Raw genomic sequence first — 25,659 nt, 5'->3', positions numbered from 1 at the left:
CACTTCATTTATTCTTCCAAAAATAACTATATTTAAGAGAACTTACACTAAATAAATAGGGTGTGTCTGAGGGCAACTATGGCAGATATCGCCAACAATAAGGTGTGAAAAGCGTGGGCTGAAAAAGTTGAAAGACAGATAACATTTGATTAAGTGCTTTCCCATTAGTTGTTTTCAAAATTCACCAGAAATATTTTCATATTTCACTAAAGGAAGAATCATACTTTTTTTAAAAAATGGGTAGAATGGACAATAAAGCTTATAGAAAGAAATCTAAACCTCAAGAGCTTTTTTTAGACAGATGGCTAGACCACTATAACCAGTATGTGAGGTGCCCAGGGTGAGAAAAAGCCATAGACTGAAAGTCATGAGATGGCTAAATTTCTCAGTCACTTAGTCACCGGTTGAGAGATTTTCCTATGAAAATTTTAACTGAGATGAATGAAAATACTGCCCTTAGCTATACTGTGTGTTAAGATACGGTGTTCTCTAGACATTGAAGCTTCACTAGCTATTTAAGGCCTGCTCTAGCAATTTATTTATGTCCCACCAAAAGTAATGGCAATGTTTTATTCGGTAAAGGTTTGGAACAGCTGATCTTACATGTGATTCTGTAATTTAACTCACTGTGTAAATGGCGATGAAAAAACACAATGGAAGCACATAGACAGGATGAACCTCCAGTCTGAACCATGTTAGGTATAGTATGTTGCACTCCAATAAGTACATTTAGTAGCTTGGACTCCGTTGAGTTCAATAGCATATTCTGCATTAGAGTGCAGATGTTTGTATTTCATGTTTCCTTCTGTTACAGCTTCGCCTAGGTTTTGTTTGACCACATACCTAGCAGTGTGGAGGAACGGGTGCGTGTGGCTGGCCGTACTACAAGGGAAAGGCTGGAGCTCCCTTGGTGGCCTCCCAAGGACTTAACCCGCTGTCCCCAGCCCACACAGACAGCGCGCTCGCTCCGTGAGCGAGGCCTACTTACAGGGGCAGCCGCTGAGGTGACGCTGCTTGGGGCGTTGCGCTCCCAGAGAGCCGCCTAGCCCTGGCTGAAGGCAAGGCCGCGGCGTGGGCTCGGGCTCTGCCCGCTGTCGCCAGGGTGGCGGGAGGAACGTGGTGCGGCCCGGGCGCTGTGAGGGACGGGGAGGTGGGCGCGGCGCGAGGCGGCACGCGCCGGGCGGCGCCCTGCGACCAACGGCTAACGGCCAACGGCCAACGGCCGCGGGGTGTGAGGCCCGGCACATGGCGCGGGGCGGCGCGCGCCGCCCCCTCGCGGCCCGGCCCCGCCCCCGCCGGAAAGCCGGCGTCTCCGTGGGGCTGACCTGCGCTGTACCCATCAGGCAGCGCGCCGGGCGCCGCGCAGCCACCCACCCCCTCCCTCCCCCGGCGGCGGCTGAGGTGGGGCGCCGCGGTCCGGCGATGTGAGGAGCCTCCGCCAGCGCGGCGGCCTCCCATCCCCCCGGTGGCCTGGGAGGAAGTGCGCGAGGCGGCCGGCCGCGGCCTCTGCAGACGCGCAGCACGGTAAGCCGGCCCGCTTCGCTCCCCTCCCGTGCCCGCCGGCGCGGGCCTCCCCGCGCGGAGGGAGCGGCCGCTCAGCGGCGCGCGGGCCGCGGGGGGATTGTCGCCTGTGAGGCCGGCGCCATCTTAGGTCGGAGCGCGGCCTTGCGGCCCCCTCGCCGCTCCGGAGCGGGACCCCGGGCCGCCAGGGCTTCCCAGCGCCGCTCGCTCGGCCTTGCCCGGAGCCGGGGGAGCTGCCCGCAGGGGCGGCCCAGGCAGGGCTCGCTCCGCCCTGCCTCCGCGGGGCGGCCGCGGCCGGGGCCCCCCGCACCTGGCAGCCGTGCCGGGCCTCCTTGCCTCCTGCGGCCGTGGTATGCAGGCCTCGTGCAGACCCCCGGCCTGGAGCCCTCGGTCGAGTTCTTGCGGTCACCTGGCGCTTCGGAGGCGGGACGGGCGGCGGTGAGGCCGCTGGAGAGAAAACGGCGCCAGGGGCGACGCAGGCTGAGCAGCAGCCGCTCGGCTGCCCTCGGGGACTTGGCTTCCTCCTGCGGCCTCGCACCCATCTCGGCGCGGGGGTGTGAACTTCTGACTTGTTTGCAAAGGAAACATTGCCCTTCCCTAGGCGGAGCTTATACCATCGCATTGCAGAGAGGATGATGTTGGTTGTTTTTTTTTTTTCTTAAGGGCGGTTGGTTTATACTATGGCTTTTTAAAACTTCAAGGTTCAATTTTTGCTTTATCATCATTTCATTGCTGCTGAAACAAATGCAGAGCTCAATAAAAATGCAATACTGCTAATAGCACAGATGAAGCGGTAGGTAGCCTGCTGTTCTTCAACTAACACGATGCAAAGTTACATGCCTCTACTTTAGGGTGACCGATATACGAAGTGGATGCTCACCCTATGATGTGTCACTGTAGATAATATAACATCACTAATCATTTGAAGTGCCAGTATTAAACTGGAAAAAAATTAGTGTTAAAATAGTTCACTACACTATTACTGCATAGTAACACTGTTATGGAAAGATGACAAACATGGCTAGTCTCAAAACTTTCTTGTTAGTAGATGCCATCACTCTTTAAGCATGCTTCCCAACCTCACGCTAGTGTTTCAGTTATTTTTAAATCAACCCAAGGTAGTACTGTGTTGGAAACATTTCTTGACCTTAAGAGTAGAACAGGTGAACTGCATCTGAAGTAGTAAATAAATGGGATTTCAGTAACTTAAAGTTCTATTGCTGCTGTATTTGTCATGACTTTCTATAGTATTGATTTCTGCGCATCTTCAAAATACACTTTTACAGAACATTTTTCCCTATTTCCACTACTGCTCTTACACTCTTGTTATTTATTAATATTTGTGGGTTTGCGTTGTTTCCATTAATGTGAATACTTGCAAATCTTAACACTGAAGAATAGGATATAAATGCAACTGGCTTAATAAAAATAGTTTTCTTTGAACATAATTGCCCTGTTAAATAAAGATGTCCAAATTAGTGCTCTTCTAAGCACTGTCATTTCATCCAGAATTTAGTGCTGCTCTTGTTTTGCACAGTGAGTTCATTTTTTTTGTCTTGTATCAGTTTTTAGTTCAGTACTTGTCTAATACGTAGCACTTGTAATAGTGTTCCATGAACTCATGTTTTGCAGGATTTTGATTATCTGCACCTGCCTAATGAACTTTCATGACTAGCCTTAATTCTTGCTGGGCAGAGACATAGAAGCATTGGCCATATAAACTTAGGAAACTTTTTCTTTTTTTTTCCTCCTAACTGTTGTTGCCTTTTAAGCAGTATCTTTATGTATTCTAATGAGATTTCTGAAGATATTTTGAAGAACTTGGTCACAGTTTTCACACTTTTTAGGCTAGAACTGTGGCTTAAATGCTTTCTTTGATCATATATGTGGCATTTTATTGATGTTTTGGACCTCCCAGATCTGTGGACTACTTTTAAGGAGATGCGTGTATATTTTATGTATGTGTATATATATATATATAAAATTAGTATTAGTGTGTGTATATATATATATTAGTGTGTGTGTATGTATGTATAAATATATACAAAGGAAAGTGAAGTCTGTTGTCAGTAGGTTTACGTTTGTTATACTGGAGTCTGTACCTCTGCTGGAAAATATTTGTGAGGGGTGGGAGGGAGTTTAATGTTGTTGCTGGCATTGAGACTGACCACTAGCGGGATTCCTGGAATGCATGATCTACTTTTTCAGCTTTTTAAACTAGATTAACTTGGAAGCTAATTGTACTTTGAAAGTGTATGTAGACGTTTCTCTTGGCAGCGAAGTCAATTTGAGCAATTCCTGTATACCTCCTGTTATCAACCCTATCCCCCTTCCACAATTACGATTCCTCAGGCCACTAATTTTTTGGCCTGTCGGTTATGCTGGTACAATTGTTCATAGGCCGAGTTATTTTTAACCTGCATTGGTTCACTTCAGAGTCTCCTGAAAGGTTGTACTAGCACAACTTGGGGAGCAGTGCAGGAACTCCTTAGGCTGGCCTTGTTGCCAGAAAAAATTATCGATGAAAGCATGGTGTTCATAGGGTTGGAGTAAAAAAAAATAGACAAGATCTGAAATATTCGGACACTTCCATTTTAAAAGCTGTGCTAATTTTTGAATCATCTGTTGAGAATGCCTTAAGATCTTAAGCAGTTTACATTTCTTACAATATAAATAAGTCAGTTTAACCCTGTGTTGCTGCTGAGAGAGGAAGGTCTGTTTCTTCCACCTTTCTTGCATTGACATTAGTGCTGGTGGTCAGGTTTAGAGAGTTAAATTGTCAGAGAACTATCACTGTATAACAATGTGAATGATTTCCAATCTAGCTTCCTTAACTAGCTTGCTTTGTGAGATAAGTGTCGCATCAGCACAAGAATGACAGAAGTAGCAGTGCTTTTTTAAGCAGTGGCCTGATAGTAAGACTAGAAATACTCTTCAATTGATCATCAACTATTGCTCTGCTAAATTTTTCTGGGTTTTTTTTGTTTTTGTTTTTTTCAAAGCAGTCCAATGCTGAATTGAATGTCATGTACTTAACAAAACTACCTATTAGTTTCAAGGATTTCCTCTCTTATCTGGCATTACTTTTGGGATCTTCATCCAAAATTGCATTGGTTCTTCTCCCTCCCCACACCCTTTACTGAAAAATGGAGACATCAAATAAATCAAGGCTCCTGGTGATGGTTTTGGCTCAAAGATTTTTGAAATTTCCAGTCTTGGACAAAACAAACACTATTCTATTGGGATCCTGGTCCTAGTTACCAGTCAGATGACCCAGTGGTTTTATGAAAATACTGATCTTCTGTAAAGTTGCTCTTGTCTCATTGCACATTAGATTGTTTGTAGCATATTTAAAAAAATAGTTTCATATTTCCTGTATTGCTCAGAAATACTTTCAAGATTGTGTTGGAGGATGCGAATAGAAAACGGAAAAGGTCATTGGTTGTCACAGTTTGTTTAAAAACAAACAGAAACAGTTGTGACTAATGCTGCTGCTGATAGTTTGGTTAATTCCCCAGGGCCACATCATTTTTTCATTAGTATCTTCAAACAAGTCTTTTTCTTTCCTCACCACAGGAGCCAATCACCAAGCATAAGGGACTCAATCTAATGAAAGTCTATACAAAACTTTTATCCAGGTCTAATTGATTATAAGGATATTATGTAGTGTTTTTTAAAGTTTTAAGAAAATGTATGTAAAGTCCTGGCAAAATTTTACAAAATTTGTGGGAGTGTGGTGGTTGTTGTTGTTTCTTTCTTTAAGATATAAAGAGAGCACAGCTTTAACTAGTGTTTAAGTAGCTCACTTGTGCCGAATGCATTACATGCTTCATCACAGTAGGGGATTTGAATCACTTACCTGGTATAGAAGTGTATTTAAAGAAATACTTTTAACTGTGGTGTAGGAGGCTTCATCTTTTGGATGATGTCTAATGGATTATACCAGAAACGGTTTAAATTATGTGGAGATTCTTAGGGTTTTTTTGTTTGTTTATTCCCCCACCTCTCCCATCTTTAATGAGAAAAATTAGGATTGGAATAAATTATCAGGAAGGTGATGGAGTGTCAGTCTTTAAAGATCTTTTAGATTGAAAGAGGTTCAGCCTTTATAAAACATGAAAAAATATATAGACCATTCTATGAGAATGTTATTGTCAAGTGCAGTAATCTTTTTTTTTTTCTTTTCTTTCTTTCTTTATTACTCTCTAGTCTCGAGATGGCAGAATTGTTTATGGAATGTGAAGAAGAGGAGCTAGAACCATGGCAAAAGAGAGTGAAAGAAGTGGAGGAGGATGATGATGATGATGAGCCAATCTTTGTTGGGGAAATCTCAAGCTCAAAGCCAGCTAGTACATGTAAGATATCCATTTTAAATGAGAATGTTATTTTAAGGTGAAGAACTTTAAATTTACTTTGAAAATATGGAACTTTTAACAGTAAGATTTAAGAAATTATAAGTTTTAAAGTTGTTATTTCTCTGTCATGTACTGAAAATTGGCATTCTTAGGAAGTTGTCCTTCTGAAGGCCCAGGTCACATATAGCTGTCTGTTTCTCTAACCTTAAATCTCTGAAGTCAAAACTAGGATACGTGGATGTTTTAGCATTAATGACATGGCTAAAATCCCATATATACAACACTGAAACCATGCAATTGTTCTTAATATAGTTAATACCCAGGTAGATACATGGTAGTGTCTACCGACTGAAGTAATGTGCATGAATTTAAGTCATCATGTTGAAGACCCTCATTTTTATCCACCCCCCACTTAATGTGTTGGTAGACAGTCTGAATGGCTGGGTGTCATTCTGACAAAGCCAAGTTCAAGTGCCTGTAATAAAGGCATAATCAGAAAAAGTGATTAATGTGAAAACAGTAGAAGGCTCTTTGTCAAGTAAGAGATTTGTATTAATAAATTCATTCATCTCCTGTAAAATAAGAGGTTTTTTTCATCAAGCTCTGTAGTTTTTTCCTAATGCAGGCAGTGCAGGGAGTGAGTTAGGTGGTTGTGATATCAGCAGCTGTGTCAGGATTCCATGTGTGTCCTGTACTTGGGCTTTGGCAGGTAAGTAAAGGAGAACTTTATTTTTGTTGCTTAAATTAACTTTAGTAATGAAATTTTTAAATCTCTGTATGTGGCCATCTTGTAGTTGATTGTTAAGAGGTTTGAGTTAAGAGTTCTCTGGCTATCAGATATACAAAACTGCCTAGTGAAGTTTATTAGCTTTCTCTTTCTGCCTCATCTCTGCTACACTGGTGTCTGAGATTTCAATAGTAATTTTCTAAATGTGTGTAGTTTGCAGTCCAGCATCTTGAGGCAAAATGTTAGACTAGGCTCTCTGCCACACCTTGCCGCACAGACTTTGAAACTGCTTATTAGTTCTTCAGTCTTGTAGTTCATAGCAGCGTGATTTGTTTCTGAGCTCTGATTTACTTTGACACTCACTGGGATTGTAAGTCTACTTAAGTCTCTTGCACTAGCTTAAAAATACATGACATTTTCAATATTAAAGAAGTACTGAAGTTGTTGTTAAGAGTTGTCTCACCTAGGAATAGTTCTTATAAGGGTATATCTCCTTGAATATTTTAAAAATGCTTGAAAAATAGTTTGTCCTCTTGAATACTTGAATAATATTTGAAAATACGTCTGAGAAGTTTTCTACAGAGATAAACTTCTAGGAAGGCTTTAAAAAAAAAAAAAAAAAAACACCCTTACTGTTTTCTGGGAGGTCCAGAGACCTGTGGATTGGTGTTGGTCATGTTAGGAATAGGTCATGGAATAGAACAAAGGTAAAAGGGGTAGGCATACATTGGAGCAACAAATATGCCAGGTTTTCTTGCATTCATTTTAGCTTCAAAAAATTTTTTTTGTAATCATAAAGGATAGTTTTTCACTTGAAATATATATTTCTATATTTCTAATATAATTCAGCAACTTTAAGAATTTGTGCAAAAGATACAGGCTTACAGTGTATGTCTCTTATTCTAGTGCCCTCCATACTCAGTGCTGACACAACTTAAGTCAGTTATGGTTTAACTTTTTACTTTATTTTTCTTCCTTCCCTTTCCTTGACTTTTCTCTTTGTAATCTCCTACTTGACTATCAAAACCAGCTATGGAAGAATGATATCAGTTCTTCTCTGGCTTGTAAGTAGTACTGTCTGGCGGTAGTCAGGTTTCAGGCTGCAGAATCATCATTGCTGGTAATAGGCAAGCCACAGTGAATTCAGTTTGGCTTATCACCCTTATTTAGTTGTTACTTGAGAATTTCTTTCTAATCAGATGACAAATGGATGCTTGCATGTAGTTCTTCAGTTTTCTATGAGATACCTTTTTTACAATACACAGCAATCTTTTAAACTTTCTTCCGACGCTTCTATACAATGATGCTTCTGTGCAATAATCACTTCTATATAGACTGGTGTGGAAAATTGAAGGAATAATAAAGGATCCCCAAATTGTACATGCTGACAGTGTCATGTATAATAAAGTGCCTCTTCCTGCCATCCTGGAGGGTTAGCTTGACTGACTGGGATGAAAAGTAATTAACGCTTTGTTCACTTTATGTAATTTTCTACAACTCATCCAGTTACTGATCATTTTCCTTGCTAACTTCTTCACAATCATATATAGCTGTAAGTTGTTCCTGCTTAAAAATATTGTTGTATATGTCAGCTTTCTTATAGTTCAGTGCAGTTTTACCTAAGACATGACAAATAATACTTTGAGGGTTGGGGAAAGAACACATCAAGTCTATGATGAATCAGTTGAGTCATGTAAATCTAGCTTATAACTCCAAGTCTCTGGCTTTCCTGAAATGTTGTTCTTAAAGCATTTAAATCTACCATTGTGTTATAGGATATGAATTGTGTGTACACCAGACTGCCTGAAGCTGAATGTGCTTTGTGAGCCATAACTGTTAGGATGGCTTTTTCTCATAGGTAGAGGAAGGCTTTAGTTTCATTTTGCTCTAGAATTCCAGTGTGGGATATAGATTTATTTTAGCAAACATTTTAAAAGAAAGCTTATCTGTTTCAGGTAAAACTCCAGAAGTGAATCCTTACTCATTTATAGTGTCATATTACACTAAATAGAGCAATATTACTATTATAGAAGCAAATTTCCTCATATCTTAGAAACATGCAGACCTGTTTGGATCTGTTGGTTGCAGCTACCTTTTCGTTAGTATGATCAAAATGCAGGTGACAGGCTGAGAGCTGTGATTTTCTGAGTTTTCTTGCTATTAGATTTATTAATCAACATGAATACTCTATACTCTTGAGCCATTGCCTGTGGAAGCAGCCTTAAGGTTGTTAAACACAGTATGTAGATACTCTAAAATCTCTTGCTTGAGATCCTGATGTTATTTAACTGAGGTCTGAGAAGTTACTTTAAATCTTGTTGGATAGATATTGGAGGATCTCATTTCATATGCATGCTTTCACATGTCAGAGCAAGAAACTTGATAGCAAAATTAACTGAACTGAGAACCTGCTGGTAGAAGAGGATTTTGATTTGATGAATATTATTGCAACATTCTGGAATGAGCAGAAACCCAAAGCTAAAGATGTAGATGAACTAGTCAGCAAATACTGGTTTTGTTGTATGAGTTAGGAAGTAAGCATCAAATCCTAAGAAATTCAATACCTTTCTGATGAGCTATATGTCTAGTCATAGACTACCATATAGGATATATAATAAAACTGTTTCACTTGTAATGCAGCTCCAATATCACTCCTCTGATTCCTGCTCTTTTGATTTCCTTTGATACTGGAATTTGGAGCCTAAAGACAAAACTGTAAATGAGTAGCATCCTGTATTTCCCTGTAATGGAGAAGCAAACTTAATTATTGGTTTAGAGGAAATGCTTCCTTTCCTGTGGATCAGTTCTGGTATTTGGGAAAATTCTTATTATAGATATGACAAACAGAAATGAATAAATGTATTTCTTTATATTTTTTAATCAGCAGAGCTAAATATTTATGAAATGTTCTTATTTTGTTTGTGTGTTAACTTGGCTCCAAAAAAATAAAAACTAAGATTCTTAGGTGAACTGGTTTACCTAAAGGGAGGGGAGGGGAAGAACATATCTTAATTTGTGCAACTGACATTTTGTTTTGCCAGGTATTTATTTTAGAAATAATCTTCTAATATATAAGTCAAGTCCTAATTGGATTAATTAGTGGATATAAATGGTGCTTTTAATTTGCAAAGCAATTAAGCAATTAATTATCTGCAATTAAGACAAATGTAACTTTTGACAGATATATTGAACAGAGTCAACTTCAGCTCATCACGAAGGGGGATACAGAATGGTGCACCCATTAGAGGTACTATGTTGTCCTAATATGGTAATTAAAAAAAAAAACTCTTATGAGACATCTGATTGTAGTATTATATAAAGATAACTTTGGAATCTTTTGTAACAGGTACCGTTACTACATTCAAGCCTGACAGTCACCATTATGCAACACCTACATCCAGCCCCAGTGCCATGCCTGTTTCATCAGTCTTTCAGTCTGTATCCAGACCTACAACTAGCTCTGTAGCAGTTCAACCATTGTCTAGACCAATGAATGTTTCAGGAACTTCACAGATATTGCAGAGACCAATTGCTGGATGTTTATCAACACAGCAGATGCCCCGGTCAAATTCTGGAATATCACAACCTGTTAGCAGACCTGTAACCATTCCAGTGACGACACAGCCAGTGTCAAGAAATATTACCATTCCTGTAATGGCTCAACCTGTACCAAGGCCAGTGACTACTGTAACAGCACAGCCTGGAATATTAGATCAGGTAAACTTTTATTCCCTTAAACTGTAAAATACTCAGTAGCTATTACTTTTGAATAAATTAATGAAGAACATACTGACTCACTTAGTCTAGTCATTTGAAGATCTGGACTAGAGTATAAACTAGTTTTGCATGAACTGTAAAGGTTCTAGGACCATAAACTTGCACTGCATTAAAAATATATTTGAAAATACTGATTTACAAATTCATACTAGATGTAAAATATGTCACAAGATTCAAAGAGGATAACTTTATTTAGTATGAGTGGAATTATATTAAATGAAAATCTTAGGCATAAGAGAAATTAATATAAAATTTTCTAATAGCATTCAAATCTTTATTTTGCTTAGACTATGTGGAGAAATAAATGGATGAGAAAATTCTTATTCTCTAAGTTTTACAGACTTTTCTGCTCAAAGAAACAGATACTCCATATTGAATTATTTCATTTCGATATAGTTTGCATTTGGCCTTTTAAGTAACTTTGCGTTTTTTCCGCCTGACTTTTACATTGTCTCTCTTGTGGTTTTTGCCTCTTAAGAGAATGCTGTAGCAGTAGCTATTTAGATGTTTTTGCTTTTTGGTTTGCTTGGCAATTGTAGTGAAACAGTAGTGTGGTAAGGAGGACTTAAGAAATCAAAGTTTGCAGGCTCAGTAGATGAAACACTTCTACAACATATTTGTTTCCTTTGGAAAGCCTAAGGAAAATACGCATATAGATAGTGTATCATAGATCTTCTTGGAGAGCCAGAGAATCACAGAATCATAACTTTCAGCTAGAGTCAAGTTGGGTGCTTTTCTGCCTTAGCTATGGATATTTTTGAGAAAGAACAAAGATAAAAATTTCTCACTTGTACGAGATAACCCGATTGTGATACCTTTCTTGAAAATAATTTAAATTGAGACCATTTAGGCAACATTGCTACATTAGCTACCACTGTAGGGTTAATATGAAGCTCAGGGGCTGCTAATGGCTTTCTCTTTACCCTGACAGTAGGCACCATTTCCACATTCCAGGCAAATCTGCAGAGCTGCCATTGTCCTAGCTGTCAGTGATTTTTGTATGAATGAATACCATGCAGCCTAATATATTCTGCTTTTGCTTAACAGGAATCAGTCTGAATGAACATAATTGATAAGACAGTTAAAACATGAGATGATATATTATTCTTCAGACATTAAATCATTGTGTATTGTTTTGGAAGGCTTTCTGGTTTTAAAAAAACAAGGCCAAAGAAGTGCCTATGGACTGGGTAGCTGAATCACTGGCAGATTCATTAGGAAATAACTCATACTTTACAGTTTTGAGTCTTCAACAGTTGATTAAATGGCTTGCAGAGAGAAGTTTGAGGCATGTCCGGTGAAGTGGGTTAGCTAAATCAGTCTATCACTGTATCTAAAAAGGCCTAAAATAATGATGTAGTCAAAACCCTAGACATCACTAGGATATCCTGATTACCTGTTGAGTCCTCTTGTAATCTGTCATTATAAAGCAGACCAAGTAATACTGAGAAGTCTGTTACTCTACACAATGTATATGTATATTTCAAGTCTGTGAATTGTTATCTTCATAAATGTTTACTCATGACTTAATATGCTTTATTAAATCCTTGATGTTAATAGGAGATCCTCCAAAGGAGTGCTACGATGTCTTGCAGTGTCTTTACCGCAAAAGACAGCCCCCCTTTCTCCCCACCTTACTTCTCTCATGCATACATCCTGGTTTTGTTCTGATAGATAAAGCTGTTAGTGGCCTTTACAGTGATCTTATTAGAAAACATTAGAGTAATCATACCTTTTGGAGAAGCTCAGCCTTCTTAAGTTGGTGTAGGCTGGATATAAGTCATCAAGACAGTGATTTTCTTCAAAGGTTAAAGACAATAAACACATGGTGCTTCTTTTTGAGGCTTCTTTCTCATTCATCAAGTTTACTTCCAACAGGAATGTCCCAGATGAGACTTAATCAAGTTTTATAGTCTTCCTTTGCTGGCCTTGTGGGTTGTTCTTGTTTCTGTTTCCTGGCTGAGTGGAGATACTGGAAGAAGTTGCAGCCTGAAATACGGCTGTCAAGGTGCACAGCATAAAAAAGGGTCTTTAATCACTTATCAGTCAGTTCTGTGGATCTCTGGCTTTATTCCAGGTTAGACCAACATTTTTTAGCAGGTAGTGCGTCCTTTTCTGGGGTTTCTACTGCAGCCATGTTCTGTGGCCTCTTAAAACCTTTCGCTATTGGAATTATCTCATACTACATTTTCTTTGCAGTGTTAACATTCTGATTGTGGCTTTCATGAGCTTTTCAGTTTTTAAATTCTCCTGAATTTGGCCTTTAGATGTCATTCTTGACAGAAGACTTGAGTACATTTAGGAAGATTTTTTTTTTTTCTGGTTGTTGTTGTTTTGTTTTCTTGCTTAAAACAGACTTAAAATGAATCTTTCATCCCTTCAGCTGAGCCTTTCTGGATTCAGAATTGTAATTCTAATTTCATTCTTATCTAGAATAATTTTTCTTATTTTTTTGTATTGTTTCTGCCACTTGATTCTGCCACTTGATTCTTGATTGTGTTATACTTTTTGTGGGGAAGGATGTTTGTTTCATGCGGGTTGGTTTTTTCAACCAAGATAATATAGTTCATCTTCGTGGGCAGAGTTCTGTGCATATGGGATTTTTTTAATGTTACCTCATTAACTGTTTTTAGTGTCTTATGTATGCTAGCTGTATTTTGGTTCCTTTCCTTGCTTTAGAGCTCCTTAGACTTTTGGTCTCCCCCCCCCCCCCCCCTTTATCCTGGGACTACTGTTTTGTATCTGTATTTTTCTGCCTTAGGCTTTCTGTTGCATGTTTTATTTTGTACATCTTTTTATTTCTTCCCAATTTGATTGCTCTCAATGGCAAAGGCTTCAAATCAGTTTTCCAGCTAAATCTAGAAAATGTTTGATATTTAGATCTTCAGCTTCCCCATGTTGAAATTTGATTTTAAAGTTAAATTTTTGTGATGTGATGATCTCAGAATCACAGAATGGCTGAGATTGGAAAGGATGTCTGGAGATCATCTAGTCCAACCCCCTTGCTCAAGCCAGGGTCACCTAGAGCAGATGTCTGTGAAATATGGCTAGATACTGTCAGGACCCCTTTTTATTCTAACATTCTTCAGTGAATGAACACTTTTTGCATTCTTAATATGGTGAAATTTTTTTTCAGTCCCAGGATGCCAAAGTTTGTTTCTCTGGGAACTGATTTCTTTGGATCACTAACTTGGTTGAAATGGATATTTCCTCAGTTTCATAATGTGTATGTCTATAATTTCTCTTCTCAATGTTTTGGATTCCAGTTTTATCTGTGAAATATACCTTTCCTATCACAGACTGGATTGACTGACTTACTGTAAAAGTCTAGTTTTTGTGTGCTTGTTACAGGTCTGAATTAACTCAGTTCCAAAACCAGAGTTTAATTTGACTTCTGTGGTACTGTATGCACCAGTCTTCATTCAGAGCTACTGCTGTTGTATACAAGAACATAGGGCCATCCTCTTGTTTATGCATTTATTCTCAGAGAAGAATATTTTTCTGTACTTTAGCACTCGGAACACTCCCCAGTAGGCTCCATCCCTCTCTGTCCATATCTTCACCCTACTTACTCAAGCTGGGCATGCTTCAGGGTCCAGTTCTACCTAGCTGTTTTGGGAGGGCATATGTCCAATGCTATGCATCTTCTTAATTCCACCGTGTGTGAATTTGGTGGACAATGAAAACTACTGATTACTACTTTAGTTTCCACAGTTAGAAAATCTGGGATGCACAGCATTAGCCTAATATTTCACCAGAGCCTCTTGGAAAACAGGGTGTGGGTTTTTTGTTTGGTTGGGTTTTTTGGGCCTTAAGAACTCCTTTTATGAAGGTGCTGGCTTTTGCCTTTCTGCATGTGAGAGCACATGCACATGTTATTCTGATTTTTTTCATTGAGTTGGAAAAGCTGTTTTTTAATTAAAATGCTTTTGTTTTCTACAGCATGGGAAGACATTGTTCCATTCTGTATGTAAAATGATAGAGCCAAATTGTATGAAAAGAATAATTGTAAATGGAAAAATCGTTTGGAAAATAATGAATCTCTGAGTTTCCAGGATCTCTATTTTTACTTTCTTGCTCACCAAATATGGTTAGTATGTGCTGGGGAGATCTGTATATGCAATCGTCCAACCCAACAAAATACAGAGACTGTTATTTTGAAGAAAATTAATGGTAGCAACAAAAAAAAAAAAAAAAAAAAAAGTCCAAAGTAGTAAGAGAGGCAGATCTTACCTGTTGCTATTATATTGGTCATATTTCAACTGTAGATGGTGTGCAAAGTCCTCCACACCATGTAAGAGCCTACCATAGGCTTACCGCTCAAGTGTTAGCTGCACTTGAAGTGGGTTTTGCAGTCTGAACTGCTTTGCTAGTAATGACACTTACTAGTCTGAAGCCATTATGGATACACTAACACCTGCTTTGTTGTGACTGCAGCTCATATAGTTCTCTATTAGTAACAAGAGCAAAGAAGTACTTAACTGTTAGTAATATTTTTCGTATTATCTTTATTTCCTCAAGTGCTCTTGAACAATTCTGTTTAATTTGGTGAGTTTGGATTAGGTCACTCACCAGAGGAAAGAATGGCCCTTCATAATTTTAAAGTCCTTCAACATGTTAAGGTCCTATGGGGTTTTCATTGAAGAGATTTATGACAAAAAGAGGGGATGGGGAGAAACATTTCAATTTGTTCAATTTTTTTCTGGTACTGATGAGTCCTAAAATAGATTATCACAGCTATATGTGTGTTTGTGCACATTTTAGACTTGTTTCCAGCAAGCTTAATCAATATGGTAGTTAAAATGTAATAATTTTCTTGGCAGCGTTTTCAAATAAGTAAGCACAATTACAAATGGGAAGCATTTTATGAGATTGATCTTTACAGCAAAAGGTATTTTGGGCTGTCTCATGGATATATGAATGACAAAGTGTGTGTGTGTGTTGGGTGATACTTTTTTTCTTGTAAGAAAATGGAGTTACTTTTGTCTAGCTTTTCATTTCACAGTACAGCCTTATGAGGTAAAAGTAATTAGATTATTTTGGAGTAGAAAAATCATGTGCCAACGCTTTGCATTTCATACCTTAATGTTGAAATAGAACATAACTATCATAAGGTTTTTCTCAACTCGTTATTGCTGTTGGTGACAATATTTCATGTTCCAGATTGTTTTTGTTAGAAGGAATGGCCTTTTGAGATGTGAGCAGTACTGTTGAATCTTGGAAAGTGTATGTTTCTCTTACTCCATGCCCCAACTTTGAATATCCATAAAGAGAATCAGTTTTCACTTTTTTCTTCTTTCTCCAAGTATGACCTATTGAGTGATCAATGAAGGTGTGTGGTTCTAACAATTTTGAGTATTGTGGCCAGGAAGCATGGACTCTCTATTTCATTTTTTCAGTTATAGGTAGTACTAGAAGAGCAAATTGAAAGCTAATGAGATACCTGTCCTTGGAGATGCTCAAAGCATAACTTCACAAGGCTTGGAGTAACTTGAACCAACTTAAGTTAGCTGTGCTTTAAAAAGGGGGTCAGACCATATAATTTCCAGAGGTCCTTTCTAAATTATTCTAGGATTCTAAACTGTAAGAGGAAAAAAAAAAATTAGTGACATTATAAATTTGAGTGCCCTTCCCAGTCAACATGCTATAAAAAATTCCTTTACTTTCATTAAAGTCTGATCACTACAGAATTTGGTCTAGTCTCATACATCCTTTGAGAAGCTTCCACTTGCTGCAAGTTATGCTACTTTTGTTTAGAGTTCTGCTTTCTCATCCTTTAAAATGCAGCTAGCTATTGCACAAGAGTGACAGGCAAATGCCTGAGATTAGGTTGAAGGAAGAAAGTACTAGAGTTGTTTTTGAAAAACAATTCATGTATAATTTGAAGCAGCATCAGTGTTTTGAACAAAAGCAATTAAAATCAGTGGTTCAAACAGGTTTAATAATATTTCATAAAATGGACTTTCCCAGGTCTTGTGGTTGTTTTCGCATTTCTGACATACAGCTGTGACTAAATTAACAACCATTGATAAGAACTGCAAACTTCTTAAACTGTCAAAAGAAACTGTATATTTGGGAGAGACTGTAGTTTACTTGATTTACAGAGAAGTACTTATGAGTACTTTTAAGCAAGCATATAATGTTTTAAAAATAAACCCTTTGAAGCCTGCAAGTAAAAAATGTTAAACCTCAAATCTCTTTTCCCTCTTGAAAATATCTTATTAGGATTATATTATGGATTCTCCACCAGCTGCACCAGATAATACATCTGGTATACTGTTTGGTGTGAGACAGAACTCGGGAGTTCCACAGTACCAGACTGGGCCAGCAGTGAATGTAACAGGTGGGTATAACTGTAGTAGTTGAATTTGATAAGAGAGAGAAACAGTGTAATGTCATTTAACTGTAGTGCAGATCTTTGGGTTATAATTTTAAATAGGATCTTTAGAACATAGTATAGCTACCCCTCCCCCCACTGTACATAACTGTTTAACGTTTACGAAAATAAACTTTGGAGCCTTGCATTGTCAGACTTTGCTCTTCAACATGTTAGACTGACTGTAATATCAACGGATATCTTTTTGTAATGCTTACTTAAATGGAAAAAATATTGCCAGATTCACTGTAACTTTTTTGACAGTCAAAGGCTTATTTTCAGTATGTCCAGCACTCTCTGGGTAACGTGAATGGGAATGCCTGTTGGCAAGAGAGGGGCTGTGGAACAGTGCCAGAAGAACTTCCTGTGTCCTCTGAGTGGATTCCCTGTGATGATCATCATGGTTTCCTGACTGCTGTATAGATAGCAGTTGGAGTAGATGGGATCAAAAGGATCATGTCTGAGAAAGAGGGGAAAGGAAAGAATACCGCTGTTTGACAGCCGTTGAAATAAAATGTTTTTTTCAACTAGGTAAATTGGATTTCAGCAGAAACTATTTAACCTACTTAAAACAAAAATGAAAAAAACTTTTTTTTTTTCCCCTGGTCACAGCAGATGAAGTAGATTGAATACACTACATGCTTCAAATCTTAACCAGGCTATAACTTGAAACTTCCCTTCTCTTTCGTGAAGGATTACACTTGTCTAATAACTGACCAGAATCTTGTCATTCAGTCTGTTATAGGCAGCAATCACTTCTTATTCTTCCATGAGGTAACAGACCATACTAACAGGTTATGTAAAATAAAATGATCACTAATCTCTTCTGCTTGATGTGATGATTTCAAGTCTCCAGTTCAGGCATTCCCTCCATCTTCTGGTTAATAACGGGTTGGTCATGTATTTCCATACATGTCCAACTATTTTTGTGATCCAATTACTGTCTTACTGGAATAAATAGCTTTTTTAAAAGTAAATAAGGGCTTGTTTTATTACAGATGGCTCAGTATTCCAGCCCTAATTCTTCAAAGCACAGGTATTATAGGTTGTTTTTTTTTTTCAGGTTGGAAGAACTAATATTAGAACTCTTATTCCAGCAGGGAACTTGCATTAGACTCTTCCCCACCCCACCCCCAAAAATAAAATAAAATAAAAGCGTCAAGGATTGCAGTTCAAGATGTCTTAAGTGTGCCCTACTTAGCCTCTGTCTATGTCAGTAAGATAGCTATTGGATCTGGAAATTAAAAGAAAAGGCTTAAAATTGCAGGTTGAAACAGAAGCATCTTTTAGTCCCCTGAAACAGAAGGGTAATATAAGATGCACTTTATTTCATTTCACGGCAATAAGTGTCTGCATACTTTGTGATTTGGCTTGCATGATTATGTCATGTAAGCCACTTATGTTCAGGTGGTTTGTATGTTCCAATGCCTACTTGCTGGTGTTAGCGTTATGCTTTTAACTCATGTGCAGCACTGTGAGCTCAAAATGTTGTGGAATATGCTGTTTAAAGCAGAATCCTTTTGGGAACTGGCTTGTGATACTCTGCAGGACAGTTTAACTTCTTTATTTGAAGTCATTAAAGAAAAAAATATTTTTTACTGCTTCATAGCATGAATCTGTTGATGGCTGGACATGTTTCTTAGGTCTGTGAACTAGGGAAATGATGGACATTAGCCAACCATTTCATTAGGTTCTTGAATAGCGGTAAGAAATTAAACATTGGTAACTCCATCTTACTTGCAGGTTTTGTGGGTGCTGGGACGTATGTGAAATTGCTGCTTGCTTTCTGAGAATGTTTTGGGATCGTCCCACAAACTTTATCCACTTGGAGGAACCAGGAAATGCTGTAACCAGCAGAAGAACTGTTCTGTGTTATTCAGAGTTGTGTACTGTATATGTGCATTCATAGCACAAGATTCTTGGGAGATGCTGGCAAGGGACATGTCACTAGAGGCTTGAGAAGTTTTGGTGTTCGGATCCCTATTTTCTTAATTTGATGTGACTGTTACCAGAGTACGCTTGCCACTTCTGTTCTTGGTTACCCTTTCTAATGTCTTTTGCCATCGTTCCAAAATTACACCCAGGTGACACAGATGCACATAATGCCATGAAGGGCTTTACAGTAGTGTTGTAATGTATGAGAAAGCTTCAGGCAAGGTGATAATGCACCCGGTGTACTTTGGCTTCTTCTTGGAGTTACTCTGCGTATCGTGCACGATGATACTACGCTTGCAATTGTGGCTAGCTGTTTCATACTACCTACAAAATACCTACCAAAGTATTCACTGGTGGTATGAAGTGGGAGGTAATTGACTCCTTAAGCAGACTGTAAAACCAAACAAAAATTTTTTGGTTGCTGCTTTTCTCAGAGCTCTTGAGTACCTGGAGTCCCTGATAGTTTCAGCTGTGCAGTCTGCTGGGTAGGGCATTGGGCAAACTAGTCTGAAACATCAATGGCCTGAGGAAATTTCTGTGTCCAGGCACCAATTTGGAGACACACTTTGGAAAGATGTATCAATCAGAACATGACTGTGCTCTCCTGGATCCTCTGACCAGCAGGCTCTTCGTCAAGAATATTTCATTGGCAAAGCTAGGGTCGCGTAGCAATTTTGAGCAGTCACTAAGGAAAAGTCAGAATTAGATCCCAAACAGGTGACAGCAGCATACTGAATATTTGATACTGAAATACTGAATATTTAAATAGATCTGGCACTTCTGTTGGAAATTTCAGACTGTCAGAACTCTAGAAAGTTATAAATTATCCTGATTTGAGGGTATTTGGTAGTAGAGAGAATTTTCATGTTAATAATAAAATTTAATAATGCTGTTAAGTCATGTTGGTTAAACAAAGCTGCTAACAAAGATGTAGCCTATAATATTGCAAATTGTCTTTCATCCTAAAACAGATTTTATCAGGTCTTCTAACAGATCTTTTTGTTTACCAAATATTGTAATCCAATGGAAAAAGAAATTCTTCAGCAGAAAGTATTGAACTGAGTAAAGATGCTTCAAAAATTTAAGAACATGCATTTATATAATTGAATCATTTTTTCTAAATGGAAATAGATAGTTTTTAAGTGTTAAGGTATTTATGTTACCTAAAAGGAAATCTTATGAAAAATTCTTGTATTTGCTAATTGATTGATATGACCCTTTTAAGTTTTTTTGTTAATAATACATAATCCAGAATGAAATCTGTGTTCTTAATTCACATTTCCTGTCGGCACAAATCACAAATAATTCATTTTAGCCAGTGGAGCCAATGCAAACTGGTTATGAACAAAAAAACGAGACTAAATAGAGATAGCAGTGGATGACGCACCAATGTATTTATTTGTTATTGGCATAACAAATAATTATCCTTTCAGACTACTTAAGATATTTCAAACTTTGCAGATCTTTTGGTAATTACATTTTCAGGTTCAAGAGAGCACTTTGAATGCCCTATTCAAACTTGTGCTTAATTCATTGCCAAGGTTAAGGATCATAGTCCCCTTCAGCTGGATTTGCAAACAAGTGCTTAACTTATTTTCTTTAGATATGATGACTAAAACCCATTAAGCACATATATATACCTGAAAAATCCAGGCACATATATGATGGCTTTTGTCTTGTTAAAATTCCTTAGCTCTGAGATGTGGAAATGTTTTATACCAGCTAGGTATTAAATAATACCTAGAATTATTTTGATTGTTTTTTTCAAAACATGCATTCAAATGCTCATTTTATGAACAAGCAACAGAATTCAAATGCGAACATACATATGCTCTCCTACTATTAGGATAACTCTTCTGGAAGAGGAAACTTATTAGAAAATTAGTTCTATACACTGAGGTAAGACTGCTCACCTTTATAAATATATAAAATATTTTCCAAAATATTTTTTCTTGTCACAGTCAGAAATATCAAGCTTTTTTAATGGAAAATATTGCCAATTATGTTGACATGTAAAAAAAATTTTTTTTCGCAAATAAGTTCTTCTAGAGTAAAATAAGGTATTTTAGAGTAAAATAATGTATTTTATAGATGGCACTTGTAAAATCAGACCTTGTCTTTCTGCTACCTCCATTACACAGCTACACATAATAATTAAGCACACAACAACAGTACGTGCTGTGAGTTGATGGCCCGATGCTCAAATAGCCTTAGTGATACAGAATGCTAAAGTCATACCAACTGTACAAAATCTTGCTAATGAAGACACAGATATCAATATAACTAGCTCATATACCTAACAATGTATTAACCTAACTGTAACCTAACTTTATTTACCAATAAGTAAATAACACTAGGAAGTAGTATTACCTAATGAATAACCTGTTTATTTTGCGTATGTGTTAATTACCTTAGGTAAACAATGTACAGACTGAATGAGAAATGTGCTTAATATGTTCATTTTTGTCAGAAAAGTTGTGGACGTTACTGAAAGGTGTGCTACAAAGGAGAGCTTTAGGATAGTTAAATAAGTATATAGCGAATTAAAGTTAATTAAAAGTATGTTTCTTTAATATGAGGCATAATGTGGTAAACTCTCCAAGTGCTCAAATATCAGTATTCCATGCTGGGTTTTTTTGCCTCTGTGGACTGAATGGGGAGACCCTCTATCCGGACTGTTCTCTAGGTATAGGTATCACTGGGTAAACGCAACTATGGAGGAGGTGGGCTTTGTCATTGGTTTTGGTTTGCTTTTTCTGAGAAGAACTGTGAACAGTTTTGTGTAACACAAGTTATCTCTGATTGTTGGCAAGACTTTTAATGATACAGTTAAGTTCTTTATTACGCTCAAAGGCATCATTGGAACAGCTAGACAGTTGGGAGGGGAATGTGCAAGGACGTCCTTAGTTCAGATCTTTGTGTCCAGAAATAATTTTCCATGAGTCCAGTCCTCCTCATAGTTTACCCTAGTCTTGCTATATGTAATCTGTGACTGTAAGAAGCTTACAGGGCTTGTGCTAGCATTTAAGACTTACTGGCTTGCAGCTCTGCTCTCTAAGGTCTATTTGAGGACTGATCTCTCTATTGAGATAAATCAACTGGATGATTCTCCAATACAAGGGTAATCTTACAGTGACAAGAGATGATGGTTTCAGGACAAGATGGAGCAAAATACAGATAGGCCTGTTTATCAGGTACTGAACCTGTGTGAATTTGAGGGTTTTTTAATATTTCTTTTTTAAAAAAAAATTACAAACAATAAATGAATTGACTCCTTTTTCTGAAAAGAGCAAATGCCCATGCTGTGATAGGTCATTAGAAATCACAGTACTATTTTCATTTTGTATAAAGTTTTACATAGAAATTGAAGTCTCAGGTGTTCTACAGAATTAAATAAAAATAAACTAAAACAGCATGAGAATAAAACAAAAAAAATATGATGAGATCTCTTTTCATCAGAAGGACAAAGGTAGATCCATATACTGGGCATTGCAGAGAACAGCTGCCTAACTATATTACTTTGAAATAATCTTGTCTGAGATGAGTATGGGTCAAGACATGAAAAGCAGGCCAAAGAATGTGAGCGAAAATGCAGACCTTTTTCGGGTAGTCATAGTATGGTTAAGGGCTATCAGGAGAAGGGGCAGTCTTTTTCCTTTACATTTTCCTTCTCCACCTATCTTAGAATATCTGAGTTGGCTATAGTTTTCTTAACTTCTAAATGGTTTATTATATGAGGGAGATCTTAATAACTGCATTATTTAGACTTGTCCATCCTTTAAAGTATAGGTATCAGTAATGTGTTCGTAATATACTCTGGGGGAAAAAAAAACTGAGGCTCTTTAATTTAAACCACTGTAGGTCTGAATGAGAGTGGTTTTGTATCTAAGCGTCCTGCTACTTCTGAAGGCAACAGTGTAACTCCAAAAAAGGCCAAGCCTAATGAGGTTGGTGCTGGAAGCAATTCTGCTGTTTCACCTACAGTTAACTCTCCAACAGTAACTCCATCACAAAATGTATCTTCAAAAGGTAGGGTAGATCAAATGGTCTAGCTGTCAATCCATGCATCTGTTTCATGGAAAAAGCTAGCACTCATGCAATGTTTAAGTTGATCAGAATTATTAATGCCACTAAGGCAGTGTAAATTAATAACTCTGCTTTTTATTATTCATTAAAATAAAAAAGTCTATGCAAGAATCTATATAACTTTACAAATTAATATGCCCAACGGTTTTGTATATTCAAACTTAAGACCTTGATTGTTTAGCTATGTGTGACCCTATAAAACAAAGATTAGTTAACTTCTTCAGAAGCTGTGAAGATACAGGCATTCAAAATAAATGCCCCTGAATTCATCATTTTTAGTTCAGACTTTCTGTATCAAAGAATTGACTAGAGAGTTGATGCTTCGAAAAACAAACAACAAAAAAAAGTTGCAAGAATTCTGAGACTGCAGAATTTATCAACTATTCTCTGAGATAACAGGAAAAAAAAATTCATTTTAAGAGTGGTGACATGGGAACAGGAGCCCAGAGAAGTTGTGGAATCTCCATCCTTGGAGATATGCAGAAATTGATAGGACAAGGCCTTGAGCATCCTGATCAAGTTGGACTTGCTTTGAGTGGGAGGTTGGACGGGAACACCTCGACAGGTCCCTTCCAACCTAAATTATTCTGTGATTCTATCCTTGGACCAACTACTGCAAAGTGTGTTTTGCTGTCCACACCTTTCTTTTACAGCAGTGTTTTTGATTTGGTTTAAAATAGTAGTGGGAGGGGAGGAGGGGGATTTGAGGTTCAGGAGGCTCTTTGAGAGATCTTTCCCTCCCTACAAGGAGAGGTAGTCTAGCTGTTTCAACATTTTAAAAACTGGGTGTGTTTTCCTCCTGAGCCAAAAGGTGCATTCCAAGTGATGGTAATTGACGAGAATTTATTCTTGACTTTGGGACACTTCCAACCTTACACTCACCCATAATATTGAAATAAGAAGCTACCTGCAGAGTGTTGATTCCATTGTTGGGAATCACATAGTATTTTGGTTTTTTTGCATTTCTTGTCTGCAGCTGTTCTCCCATCAGGCTCTTCCTTAGCAACCAGAACATTGCATCTTGCAGCAAGAAAATTTGCTTCAGCCTGTGCTGGGCGAAATAGATATTATGTTGCAGCCTATAATGTACAAAAGATAGCCAGAATTTAATATTAAATTCAGTAACAAAGGAATAGATGATATTCACTGAGAATCTGATTTTTGAGTTTTTCTAAGTGGTCCCATTGCTAACATAAATTTTAAATCTGTCACAGAATCCATCACTGAGGCATCACAGAACATTAGATCTTGCTGCAGAACTTACTTTCTTCAAACTTAGTTTGTCCTTAGCAGTGACTTATCAAAATGTTTTACAAACTGTAATAGTAAAGACTTCAGCACTGTTGTGAGGTATGTCTCTTGCATGGTCATCCACTCATGTGAAGGGCTTTCTGCTCAGTTATGATTCTTGGCAATAATGTTATCCTCAACGAAAAATACTATTTGATCCATGTCTATGTCATGGACTACATGAGACTATTTTTTTGTGACAAAATCTATGAGGTTGTCACATGGTCATGTCTTCACTGATAGCTTACTCATTCACTTGTTATAAAGCAGATGTATTTGTGTGTTTTTTCATTACATTTGTTCATAGCTTGGCAGGGTATAGTTGACCCTGTGGTTGAGTTGTTATTTAACTCTTCCCGTGTTTAATCTGCATTTTTTTCTAAACTGCTTACCTAGCCTGAAGTCCTCCAGATCTGTGGATGACTCTTAAATGCAAGAGAACTTCATCTCCAAAAGTAGCTCTCTTTCTCTCGTTCTTTTTTGGGGAGGAAGGGGGGGGCAGTTTGGAGAAAACCAGAAGCCTGGATCTATTCATTAAATTTGAGCTAATGCAAATTGGGTGTCTTTTTTTCTTTTCTTTTCTTTTTTTTTCCCCTTCCTCACTAGGTATTAATCATCTTATGTTGATATGAAAAATATTCTTTCCTTTCATTACTGGGAGTAATTATATAGAGGATTTATTCTCCAGGTTTTCCAAAGACACCTTTGCTCAACAGGAATGATGCAACTGAACAGGCCTAGGTTCCAGCTACTGGCCAGAGACATATTCTCATCACTGAGAACCATATGGTGAAATTCCTTTCCAAAAACAGTTATTCTGAACCCTATTGTGATGATGATCAGCTCATGGCATAAAATAACTTTTTTTATGTTCCTTTGAGAATTGAAGCTCTTTAAAATCACCAGATCTGTTCTATGCTGGGGGAACAGGAGGAGGACAGAATTAACGCTTTGTATTTCTGTCATGCTCCCTTTACCCCCTCACAATTTTTCCTCCTTTGATTCTAAAATTCTGTAAAAGTTGTTTGTTTATAGGCATATGCCTCTTTATAGGCAAAAAGGATAAACTCAAACTGAATTTGGAAAAAGAAAGAGTAGCTAGAAAATGGTTGTAAAACCTTGTTTATGGATACCTCTACCACATGAGTCATAATAGTTTTCATTTTAAATAGTATGTTTTACTAGAACACTAAATAAAAATAAATCAGTTGTTATTCTGTTTGTAGATTCTGAATCTTAACATACTTTACCTTTTACAGGTACAAATACTGCATCAAGCAACATTAAAAATGGAGGACCTTTTCCACGAGCTTGTCCAAAGTGCAATATTCACTTCAATCTTATGGATCCTTTAAAAAATCATATGAAGGTAAAATATTTGGGGGCTGATAAACATAATGACAAAGTTCTGTTGGTTTCTCTTTGTGAAAGTGCCTTGTTTTGATATGAAGATAGTTTGCCTTTTGGCTATGATCAGCCTGGGTCCAAATGCTAAATGTCTTACAGTCACAGAGAGGAAGAATGAAAGAGAGGAGGTATAAATTTTACGTGCTTTTTGCATTATTTTTCAAATGAAGTGGGGCATATTTGCT

The 25,659-nt window shown here is 37.8% G+C and overlaps 1 protein-coding gene across 10 annotated transcripts in view; it reads left to right on the top strand.

The window, feature by feature from the left end:
* The first annotated feature begins 1,365 nt into the window (after positions 1-1,365).
* ZNF280D (zinc finger protein 280D) overlaps positions 1,366-25,659 on the top strand; it is a 64,657-nt gene continuing 40,363 nt past the window's right edge. For 9 of the 10 annotated variants that reach the window (XM_067305755.1, XM_067305754.1, XM_067305753.1 and 6 more), the window contains exons 1-7: positions 1,366-1,524; positions 5,731-5,876; positions 9,785-9,850; positions 9,950-10,320; positions 16,606-16,723; positions 22,553-22,720; positions 25,327-25,436. In XM_067305755.1, coding sequence (XP_067161856.1) covers positions 5,738-5,876; positions 9,785-9,850; positions 9,950-10,320; positions 16,606-16,723; positions 22,553-22,720; positions 25,327-25,436 — 972 coding nt within the window. In that variant the 5' untranslated portion in view covers positions 1,366-1,524; positions 5,731-5,737. The remainder of the gene's footprint in view (positions 1,525-5,730; positions 5,877-9,784; positions 9,851-9,949; positions 10,321-16,605; positions 16,724-22,552; positions 22,721-25,326; positions 25,437-25,659) is intronic. The other variant, XM_067305752.1, reaches the window with a different exon arrangement.

This window comes from Apteryx mantelli, chromosome 15 (assembly GCF_036417845.1).
Source record: "Apteryx mantelli isolate bAptMan1 chromosome 15, bAptMan1.hap1, whole genome shotgun sequence".
Lineage (NCBI taxonomy): Eukaryota > Metazoa > Chordata > Aves > Apterygiformes > Apterygidae > Apteryx > Apteryx mantelli.
This window is presented reverse-complemented; position numbering and strand designations above follow the sequence as displayed.